Source organism: Paramormyrops kingsleyae, chromosome 5, assembly GCF_048594095.1.
Source record: "Paramormyrops kingsleyae isolate MSU_618 chromosome 5, PKINGS_0.4, whole genome shotgun sequence".
Taxonomy (NCBI): domain Eukaryota; kingdom Metazoa; phylum Chordata; class Actinopteri; order Osteoglossiformes; family Mormyridae; genus Paramormyrops; species Paramormyrops kingsleyae.
The window spans coordinates 35965823-35977446 of NC_132801.1; the positions used below are offsets into that span (position 1 = coordinate 35965823).

Genomic DNA, 11624 nt, shown 5'->3' on the forward strand with positions numbered 1-11624 from the left:
TTATTATTACCAGTATTCTCTCATGCATTAAACTTTTATAGTAATTAAATTTTAGTTAGCTTTACTAGATAAGAGTAGAACCTTGGAATGGATCCATTATAACCCTAATCTTTCTTTCATAGTGTTTTCAGTGGATCTCTCCTTCCACTTCATGTATCTTTTTTTTAAAAAACACTTCAGGTAGAACATGTAGACATGAGTCCATGCCCTTAACGTGTGTCCCCTTCGCTGTCGTCCCCTGCTGACGAATCATCCCTCAGCTGTTCACATAGCGGTGCCAGCCTCCCGTCCTCAGTCACGCTCACCGGCTCAATAATCTTGTTGCTTTGTGAGACCAGGCACAGAAGGTTAACGCATGGTTATTTAGAAAGATACTTAGCCCTCCGAACAATGACCAGCAGTAAAGATCTTTGGCTGTGTTGTGGCCATATGTGACAGATGGATGTACTAATGGCACCCAAATAAACACACGCGTGTGCGGATAGACTTACCGAGTCAGCCTGCTGAACATGTGGAAGAGCTTGCGGGCCTCTTCCTCCTTCTCCTCCTCAGTCATACCCTCCATTGGGTCTGCCTGGTTGTCCTCCACACGCCCGGTCACCAGGTTGATCCTCCCCTTGGCCTGCCTGTACTCGTCGGTCTCAGAGTCAGAGTCGCTGGAGTACCGCCCACTCGTCCCGTGTACCAGGACTCCCAACATTCCCCTGGCTCCCAGCAGGCCCCGGGCAGCCAGCAGGCCTGCCGCATTACCATAGCCGGTGTACTTGACAAACCTGCTCACTAAGACACATGTGACCGAATACGTCAGAGTGCTGCCAATGGAGACATAAAATTAGCAATGGTGTTTACTACCACTCATACCACGCATTTGTGTTGGGCCCCCTGTTGGCAACAAGTAGTCACTACACTCAAATGTTTCTTACTTAGGAGATGTAAGCCGCATGTTCTGCTAACCAGCCATCTAGCTACAATCTTCTGATTCTACTCACTAGCTGTTTTAGTTTTTGAAACATCTGGTGGGCCGCAGAAACACACTCGCCCCTGCATAAAATGGCCAGTCATTGCTGCATTCTGCTGAGGACGGCTCGTGGGGTTGGTAAAGGCGAGTACCATTCTCCTTGCAGAGCACAAAGAGCAGCTCGGCAGCGCAGTGCTTGACGTCCGTGTCTACATGGGTCATCAGCCTGACCAGCCTGCTCTTCACAGTCTCCCCCTGCTCCGGCCTAGTGGCTACATCTCGCAGGGGGGGCAGGATCTGCGAGAGGACAGGTGCTCCACAGTTGCCACATGCACTCCAGCGATTGTTCATCACGCATAACCAATCTGCTGCATGCATTCTTGCAGAGCGATTCAGACATTTGATGTACGGTCTAAGTCGACGCAGACGGGAGACGGCTGCAGATGGAGAAGGAAGAGAGGGTTACCTGTTTCCTGAGATAACGTCGTGTTTCTCTGTGGACCCGGCAGCTCTCAGTTAGAAGATTAAGTACCGGTGTCAGTCTCTCCTTTAATTTATCATTCTGAGAATAAACAAAGAACAGTGATGCAGTTATTGCCTAGTGATACGATAAAATGGTGGGTTTTTACCAATCTGTGGTGACCAAATATGGTTTTTCCCTCCTACTTCTGCAGATTCACACCCTCCCTTCAAGGATTCTGCCTCCAACATGCCCTGCTCATCCGCCCCCCTCCTTTCAGGCGATTCTGCCCCTTCTGCAGCCCTGGTCCCTTACCCTCCGCAGGTGTCGCTCCATAAAGAGAAGCAGGCTATGGACACAGTCCATGTTAAAGCCCTCCCATTCCAGTGAGCCCTCAGACGGGGGCACAGACAGCAGCACGTCCAGATATTCCAAGGGGAGGGCAGAGAGCAGGTTTACTGTGTGGCTGAGGGGTGGAGACATGTGTAATGCTGAGAACCAAAAGAAAAAACAGGAAAAAGCCCAGTGTTAGACAGTTTTCTACATTTTACCTCTGCAGTTCCTCTGTCCTCTCCTGCGTCGCACAGGACAACAACATGCAGTGACGCAGAATAGCAGCAAGGTGGCGATAGAGGGTAGTGCCTTCCTGGAAAAAAAAAGACCCAGAGATGTCAAAATAATCGCTGCCGAACTGAGAAATTGCAGAAAAATTGCTGGTACACGAAATTACGTGTTCATCAGGCAGAACCATTTGGCGAATGTCCATTCAATAGAAAATTTGCTCTTACATGGTTGAGCGGCTGCCTGCGAATACAGCAACTGATGTTGAACAGGATCTTCAGAATCTCGATGGCACACTGGGATCGCTCCAAAGAGACTGGAGGTAATGTGTGGTCCAGCAGCACGTGATGATCACCTTTCCATTGCACCAACAAACACTGCTCCAGAGCAGTCGTTAGCAGGGACACGCCCCCTGCCTGAGAAATAAAGCCATGAATGAAGGGGGGACAGAAGGAAATAAAAGAGGAAAACAGACAGATCAACATCTCAATTACCTTTTGAAGCTGGGCTCTCAGCTCTGGCCTCAGTGCCGTCAGGAGAAATATGAGGCGCAGTTCATAAAATTGTCCACAGGGAGGTGCTAGAGTGTGAATTCCTTGCACAAGTCGGTCTGATAAACCTGACAATAGACTGAGAGGGACAGAGAAAAAATGGAAAGAAAGAGGAAAACAAAGGTTTTACTGTCACTTTCTTACATCCCACACAAAATATAAATCCCAAGTCAGCACTCTTCCTCTTCCTCCTCCATTCCACTCCTTCCCATTCAGCCTCCATACCCCAGTACGCTGGCTCTCTCCTGTGCCCAGTGGCTGTTGTAGACAATGTTGCATAGAGTCTTCATTGCCTCCTTTCTGCACACCTCGCTCTCCTCCATGTCCTCCTCATCGTCTCCCTTCGCCATGCGGTCCCTCTTTCCTCGGAGGAGACACCCATGGGTGTTCCTTCTGGCATGTGGGACGTCATAGCTGTGGTCTACCTCCATGGCATGAGCATCCACTGTGCCGTATCCGACAGCGTGCGGCTCTCTGGCTTCCTGTACCTGACTCTTGTGGCTCACATCTGACCCAGGCGACTGGATCTCAGTGTTACCAGTTTCTAAACTGGTGCTGGGATCATCAGCTGGGGAGATGAAGCTGTCAACCTCAGCATCAGCAGTGCCACCACCATCCACTTCCACAGTGCATTCTGTGTCAGCAGAGTGACCACCGCCGCCAATCTCACACCAGGGGTCTGTGTCACTGCCCTCCTCTGCCACCTCGGACTGGGGGGGGGCACTTATGCCGCCCAATCGGGCCAGTGTGAGCAGCGCACTGTCTGCCAGCAAGGGGCCCAGGGCCTGCCTGTCCCTGGACAGAATGCGCAGGGTGCGCAAGCACACCTTAAGGATCCGCGGCTGGCACAGGGACCTTACGAACTGGATCAGGGCGGCCGCCAATTTCTGGGGGGGGGAGGGGAGGCAGCCTATCAGATGCTGAGAATGACTAGGGAGAATGGTTATAAAATGGAAAAAGTACTTTTCCAAAAAATTACACCATCATTGGGAGGGGAATAGAGGATTTAGTGCCTGCATAAAGCTGAAGGAACATGACTGATACAGTAACAATTTTGAAAACATTTATATGTGTATAATTATTTAAGTTTTCGAACTTTTATTGTTGAATCAAATTTAATGTATTCCAAACTGTTCTGTACTTGAAATACTAACTTGTAATGCTAAGGAAAAGTGATTGGAAGATATATGGATGGATGGATGGATGGATGGATGTATGTAAAAGCAGAGGCTAAATAATGGAAAATGGTTCAATCAAACTGGTAAATTTCTTTAATTTGCTTCGACTGTAATCAACACTACGATACAATAAACTGCAAATTATTTTAACTGAAAGATCACTAGCTCTTAGTCTTTAAGTTAATCTAAGCAGAAAAATATAACACATACACACAGTACTGTGCAAAAGTCTTAGGCAATGAAAGAAAATTATGGTTTGCGTTGTGTCTTGTCCATTGGGAAAATTTTCTCTAAAAGCAAATATTTTGCTCTGCATATATAATGAATGACTGGGCAACTTCACAACCTGGTACTGGAGTGGTGGTTGGGAGATGGATGGATGGATGGAATAAATGAGAAAACTGAGACAGAGAGCATGAGAGAAATACCTCTCTTAGAATGAGGTCTGGGTCCTCAGTGTCCTCCGAGTCAATGTCGGAATCGGAGTCAGGGACATACTCTCTTATTTTATTGCGCCTGAACTGCGAAGAAAAGAAAGTGTTTTGGGGCAGAGGAGGAAGTCAGTGATATTTATACTCAGAATGGACTGAAGAAATACAAAGCAATATAGGACTGCACTGCTAATTTAATACTAACATTCCTTTGATATTGTTTTGATAAAACTTCATTCATTACAACACTGTGTGCAATGATTTATACACAATGTAATATATATGACTGCGTGGACTTTCCTTTCCAGTGAAATAAAAACGCAATCTCTGGTTAAGCTCATGCTGCAATAATTTGCACCACCAAACTCCATTGTAGTAGAATTGGCAATAAAATTGCATTAGAATCGAGCTGTGTTGTCATGACAACAACCGGTCACTATGGAAGACTGATAGAATGATGGAGTGTACCACCATATAATGCCATTATCGTGCTATCATGAAACTGTTATGTTAATAGTGTGGTTGCGGTTACCTCCTCCAGTTCACGTTGCTGTTTAGTCCGTGAATTATTACAAGATGGACGGCAGCGACAGGGAATACAGAATACATTGAAATTTCGTGTGAAAAACAGAAAATCATATTAGACATATCAGATACAATGTGACAGGACAGAGCCAGGGCAAAGTAAGTGAAGGTGGCTAAGGAAGCATTATGCTAATTGTTTAATTAATCCAAAGTCTAAACCCCTAGCAGTGAGAATGGCGTATCAGGGGCAACTGATACAGCAGAGCCACTAATCTTGGAGCCGCGCGGAGGGGGATGGGAGAGGAGGCTTCATAAACTGTGTAGTAAAGGTAGAATGTGCAGGGCGTCAGCAGCTACGCACAGTGAATCAACACTGCCGCTACTGAAGCTGAAATGCAAACCAGTTATGCCTCTTAAAGGACCCCAATCACCATACACACACACACACACAAGCACAAATGAGGGTGTGCAGCCTGGTGTGTAATGTATTAGTCTATGTGTTTCTTAATGCAGATAAGGAGGAGTATCTCACATCGCTCCCCTAAGCATGTTTGGCTGCTGGCACTGCCAGTCTTCTGGGCTCTGCAGGATGGTGTAACAGTAAAGCAATACGTTCAGCTCAGTCGTGCTTTCTTTAATTTCGTCCTCACCTTCCTTTTCTCTCTCTCTTCTGCGTTGAAGAAAAAGCACAGGGAATACTGCCCGAAAAAATAAATAAGATAAAATTGAAAAGAGAGAAGGAGCTCACTAGACATAGAGTGTGCTGCCGGATAATGTTCGCACCACGCCGCTACAGTGAGTGTGCGGTGCTGGCCTGAACACACGGTCACGTGGCTGGAGGCCGAGTACCTCGTCGTTATATTTCTGGAGCTGCGCCAGGATGGCGTCCTGATCACCTTGCTTAATACTGTGAATAATCCTCTCCACGTCTTCTAGGTCCATGACAAACTCTACCAAGGAATAAGACCAATATTACAATTAAAACACATAGATCTATTTTAAATGATGCTGACTGTAACTTCACTGTCAGGCTGGGTATTTACCTAATTGCTATGCATGCAGATTTTTAAATATGTCTTTTTGCAATATATGAGTTACAGAATGTGCAAGCTTCTACAGTACGATTTTGACGATAAATTAAATTGAACCATATGCATAGAGTTACGCTGTGAAATCAAATTAAGTGTTATGATCCTGTTTGGTATTTTTCTGTTTCATTCATTCATTCGTTCATTTGCTCATTCATTGATTTATTCTCCTCTTACCCCGTTTTTCCTCTTTTTGGTGACTCGTATTTTTGTGACTGATTATATCCCGCAGTTCAGCACTCTCTTACTTTCGCTGTTTCAGTTTTTTTTTTGTGCGTGTGCTCGCAGGTACTATACTCTGCTATAGCTGCTGTCTTGTGCCGAGTGCTGCGCTCTGGCCCGATCTAATCCTGAAGTGCTGTAATTCACGTTATGATTGACCTGCTCCATTCTAATCCTCCCCCTGCCTATTCTGTGTTCGCCATAGTTTTTTTTGAGCATCTGCTGCTTAATACTCTTTAAGATCTCTCTCCCATTTTTAAATATAACTGTTGGAAAGTTTAACTATAACTAATGCGTTAACATCGAATGAACTGTTGCTTTAACGTAAGATAAAGTAATGTAAATCTTTAATCATACGTTACTAGCAATTTAAAGATCATCTATACAAAAACTACATTTTCCCCTCTAACAGATAGAAAATAGCTAACCACATTAAAGCCTCATGCCTATTTATTGAAAATTAAAGAAAGGTCAACTGAGTAAATAATAGCATTACAAGAAGAAACAGCATACGAGGAGAGAGACCCAATCCCATGAGAGACTCCAGTCACAAACCTACTTTTCTTTGACAACAAATATAAAACTATGCATCTTTTTCAATTCTATTTTTTTGTTATTACTACTATATTCTGTAATCAGTGCATGCTCCTTACCTCTTTATATTCGTTTCTATATTCTACATCGATATGGTCTTGTGCTGCTTTACACAGGTCTTACTGTCTCTGGCTCCCTCGTGTGGTAGAACTATAAACTAGGCGCCTCTAATGCTACAGTTTCAAATTCAATACAATTTGTGTCGTTAGTCACTCACTGACAATTGTCTTTTTTTTCATATTAAATTAAAACTGTAATTGCAGCCTTTTGTATACTACACCACTTAAATTTGGAACAAAGGAACCAATTATTGAATTTTGACCAAGTGCCTCAGTGACGTACCATAAAATCAGCAAATACAAAGCAATTTAAGATCATCCTTCTTCAACTACTTGCTTCATCATGCCTTAAAATGAGCACAAATTTGCAATAATAAAGAGTTAACTATATTTCTTATTAAAACATATAATATAAATATACTAAATTTTCGTTTCCTTCAAACCAAACTATAATAGGTAGTATTAAAAAAATGTTTAATCATTACAAAATAAATAATTTAACACAGTTCTTCCATTTTTTTGCACCAAGAAAATTTCAAAAATAAGTCAAGCTTGCAAAAATGATACTGATGTCAAAATAATAATCCATCCAGGAATTCTGCTAACCGTGAATTATTAAGAATAGCGGAAAATGAGACCTGTGATATCCAAGGAGTCCCTGGACTAGGAGCTTAAAAACTTGTGTCTAGTTAAATTTTAATGCCCATTAAAAGATGGATAAATTCTTATACTCATTTATAATTCATGGCCTGTGTGTTTCAGCTCTTGTTGGAGTTAATATGATAGAATCAGAGGCCTGTAAATATTCTCTATTTTGAGGTAGAGTAATGGGTAACACTGAAAATATTAAATAACCTTGCACTGCTTCACTGGGAATGACAAGTTCATTATGAGGCATCTGCATGAAATGCTGAGTTCCTGGTGAACTGTTCCAGTCACGAATCATCTCATTCTGACTTCCTCTGCATGCTGTACTGCCTGCACCCTTCACACCAGAACTGCAAATTCACTTCCATCATTTTCTCTTAATATTTTCATTCGTGAAATATTTAGCTGCCGTTTTCATCTCCATAACTTGTTATTGTTTTTTAAATTCCTCAGTTATTTTGTTATTTTCCCTTCTATTCCCAAATCAAACCTAGGGCCTAGTTTTCAAGTCAAGGAAAACTCCTAATCTGATGAAAGAGAATCTTTTATTAAATTGAACTTTTTTCTCCCATGATTTGCTCCTACCATTCTCTAACCAAAGATTGTACGGCTCCACCAGAAGGGTCACCCACAGGGTATGATGGGCTGTTGGGCTAATGAAGTCTTAACAGGCCTAAGTGGGGTGTAGAATCCATCATGGTGGTTTTCCCCTTTAACACCTTGCCATTTTACCTTAAATTCTGAGCTCTTTTTTAGATATGTGGCAGTAAAAATAAAATGCAGCAGTAGCAGTACTTTATTTATCCCAGTTGGGAAATTGGACAGTTTTCACCCCATATTGCTCTTCATGACAGACAGACAGACAGACAGACAGACACACACACACACACACACACACACACACACATGCTTGTATTCATATCTTTGTGGGGACTGTCCATTCATTGTTATGGGCAAATCCCTGATTCCAACAGTGACAACCTTAACCCCTACCCAGCCCTAACCTTAACCATAAGTAACCAAACAAAGTTTTGCTAATTGCAAAATTTTTAGTTTTTTGATTCCAGTCAGATTTTTTTTTTTAAATAAACATGTAAATAATAAAAATATAAAAACCGTTATTAGCCTAAATAACCGGTTTTTATCACGTTGTAGGGACATTTGGTTCCCACAATGTAATACATACAAAGCCCATACACACACACACACACACACACACATGGCCATCTATATATTACACTGTGAGGGGCAAATGTTCCCCACAGTGTGATAAAACCTGTTATTTTGAGTGTGTGGGGACATTTTCTTGGTCCCCTCAAGGGGAAACTCAATTTTATAAACATCTGTGACTGTAATCAAAAACTAAGAATGCCAAAAAATCTTGCATTTTATTTGGTTACTTATGGTTAAGGTTTGGACTGCATAGGGGTTAAGGCTGTCACTGTTGGGATTAGGGTTATGCCTATAGAAATGAATGGATAGTCCCCACAAAGACACGAATACAAATGTGTGTGTGTGTGTGTCTGTCATAGACAGCGTTATGGGGTGAAAAGGTCTTACTGTCTCTTACTGACCCAGGGTCAGCTAGCATCCATCACTTTTGGAGCAGTTGGGGATTATAGGCCTTGATGTAGAACCCAACATTGATACGACTATTCTGCTAGCTATGGGACGAAGTGAAACCCACAACCTTGCCAAGGCTGTTGCGGTACACTCTCTCACCTCCTATCATCTGTTAGCTAGTAACCAAACATCTCTATTTCTGCCTGGTCCCCTCTGTGCTCGCATCTTCAGAGAGCTCTAATGAAAAACTGAGTGAAAGTGCACCTGAAAAACTGAAAGCTCCTTCTTCCCAAGTCACATCCCTTTGCCGTGCACACACTTTCCCTGTAGGCCTCCCCAAGCCCGAAAATCCATGCCAGTACCTCAGCCTACTGACAGCAGCTGTAAGACCCTGAAGCCTTTTGCCATGTCTTACAATAGCCCAGCCCAAACCCAGACTGGTACCCTCCAAGGGAATGGCGCATTTTTCTCCACCCCCCCCCCCCCTTCTGCCCTTTACCTCTAAGCCCCTCTCGCTCCCTGTCCCTCCACTTCCCTAGCAGATCTGCCTGCTTTTTTTTACAGTGCCCTCCCCCCCCACCTCCCCACAATCTACTTTCCTGCCCTTGTCCTGGATTCCTCAGCACTGAACGGCCTCCATTTTGGGAGAGGTGCTGCCATCTCAGCCTCTCCTTGGCATCGTCATGTCCTGTCTTCTTTCCACCAGGCAAAAAAGAAAATCACGCCAAGCCTCGTGCAGAATAAGCATCAATGAATAACATTTAAATACACCTAATTCAAAAATGCGAAAGTGCCGTGAAATTATATGAGATAAAATGAAGTGAACTGAATTCATCATTTAATTTTAGTCTTACATTGTTATTCGCGAGACATAAACCATAAACAATCCAGCTAACTGTGTGAAAAATTTTAGGAAACACTGTAACACTTTATTTGATATTTGCATAAAGCCTTAAGAATAGAGAACTATTTAAGGCACCAATTATATATATAAAAAAAACTTAATGTGAGAATCGTTATATTTTCTAATCAGAATTATGGGCATAAGGCACAGCAAAGTTACAGATGTTTGAAAGAAAGGATCTTTCAAAATTAAACAGCAATGTAAATCATATGTATAGGTGGGTTTAAAAATATGTGCATCATTTCAACTGCTATGCAGCTAATATAAGAAAAGCGTTCGTATACGCCATTCTTTTTTCTTGTTTTCTTGTTCCTGTCATAATTCTGATAACATTAATAAGCATATTACACAATTATACACACATAAAGAAATGCTACATAGCTAAGAAAGAAACTATAGTTACTTTAACAACACAAGTTTTAATTGCACATAACTACAGTGGTTTAATTATCAACAGAAATTAATGTTGTTTTGTGAAAAACGCTTTATAATAGTAATATGTGAGAATTCAAAATTAATTAACCACTGTGTGAGCTGGATGTGAGACTTTATAAAGGCTGTATAGAATGGGGGGGGCATGACTTGTTCTCCATTTTGTCATTATAGTCCTGTGCTGTACCATACAAAATAGGATATGTCTTTGAACTGTCTTTTTACTGACTTTATATGAAGACCTCCAGACTGAAATGTTTTACGAAGCATTGTTGTCTCATTAAATAGCATTTAGGTATCCTTTTGTATCCTTTTCCCTCTTATGCTATTGTCTTAACCCAAGGGTGTGGATTTGGGTAAGGATGGTAAGGACATGATTTTACCAACATTGTGGTAGTACCATGTGTGTTTATGGGGGCGGGGGGGGTCGGGCTGCTGGTCCCCAGCAATGCTGAAATCAAACCTACCCCCTTGTCTTGACCCCGGCTTATGTTTGTCAAATTATTATATTATTACACATTTTAAGTACAATATAAGCACAGTTTACTAAAGACTAAGGAAACAGTCCTGTGGTGTAGCACGTACACTATATTATGCAGGTCTGCTGTTTTATTCTGACATTCACAGAATCCTGTTGAGTCCAGTCTAAAGCCACATCGCACCGAAGGAAATTGACCCCAATAATAGGGAAGGCCTTGGGAGGTGGAAAAAAGGAACGGATCCCCTCATTGTCCGGATATCCAATGCTTTGACAAACCTTCTTCCAGACAGTTCCCTGTGGAAACCGGCGGGACAACTAGAAATAACACGAATGAACAGTCAGAATTTCAAGTAAAGCATCATCCTTTGTCTTAAGATCAAAGTGGGGTCATAAATCAAAAGAATTGTGAGAAAATTGCACCATAAAACTCTCCTCCTGACAGCAGCCTAAGACTGGCCATCTTATGCACCGCACTTCGGTGTGCTGGACCTGCACTCGGCTGCCAGACCCATCAGTCTCCGGCAGGAGAGAGTCAGTACACAGGTGATCAGAAGTACTTCCTGACAGGATACTCAGACTTGTACCCAGTGGGCAAACTAAACAAAAAAATAACCTTTACACTTGTTGGCATTAAGCGGTGATGGAAAAAAAACAGGATGTCTGGTTCAGGAGCGATTGGAAAAATATGTTTGGGGCAAGAGAATGCACAGAGGCATTGACTCTTAAGGGTGTTATTGTGCATTATGTATCAGGTATACAGAGTCTCATTAACCTGAAAAGGTCATTTATAATAATAATAACAACAGCAGCAGCAACAATAACAACAATAAAGCAGTACAGTAAGATAGATGGATTATTATTATCACTAATTGGACACTGTAACAAAGAACTTCTGCATTCCATATTTCCTTTTCACTGATGATGCAAAAAAAAGTAAAAAGACGAGACAATGACATTAATCAAAGCACA

The 11624-nt window shown here is 42.3% G+C and overlaps 1 protein-coding gene across 2 annotated transcripts; it reads right to left on the reverse strand.

Moving 5' to 3' along the window:
* Positions 1–15: 15 nt before the first annotated feature.
* On the reverse strand, positions 16–6138 carry LOC111851275 (chaperone Ric-8A-like). 2 transcript variants are annotated; one of them, XM_023826025.2, is made up of 14 exons: positions 5930–6138; positions 5514–5614; positions 5315–5362; positions 4672–4689; positions 4137–4229; positions 2756–3417; positions 2474–2609; positions 2207–2395; positions 1970–2064; positions 1734–1884; positions 1425–1520; positions 1111–1255; positions 492–780; positions 16–324 (listed from the first exon to the last, which is right to left on the reverse strand). In XM_023826025.2, exons 2-14 carry the CDS (start codon positions 5604–5606, stop codon positions 210–212), a joined length of 2130 nt encoding a protein of 709 aa, XP_023681793.2. In that variant the 5' UTR covers positions 5607–5614; positions 5930–6138; the 3' UTR covers positions 16–209. The 2 variants fall into 2 exon arrangements, with proteins under 2 accessions (XP_023681793.2, XP_072568784.1); XM_072712683.1 differs by lacking the exon at positions 4672–4689.
* Positions 6139–11624: the final 5486 nt, after the last annotated feature.

Bases quoted from the DNA above. Each gene is read 5' to 3' on its own strand.
- LOC111851275 (XM_023826025.2), bottom strand. From the start codon at position 5,606: ATGGACCTAGAAGACGTGGAGAGGATTATTCACAGTATTAAGCAAGGT. The intron at 781-1,110 runs GTACTCGCCTTT...CATGTGTCTTAG, and splicing joins TGTGCTCTGCAAGGAGAATG to TGAGCAGGTTTGTCAAGTAC. The intron at 325-491 runs GTAAGTCTATCC...GGTCTCACAAAG, and splicing joins ATGTTCAGCAGGCTGACTCG to CAACAAGATTATTGAGCCGG.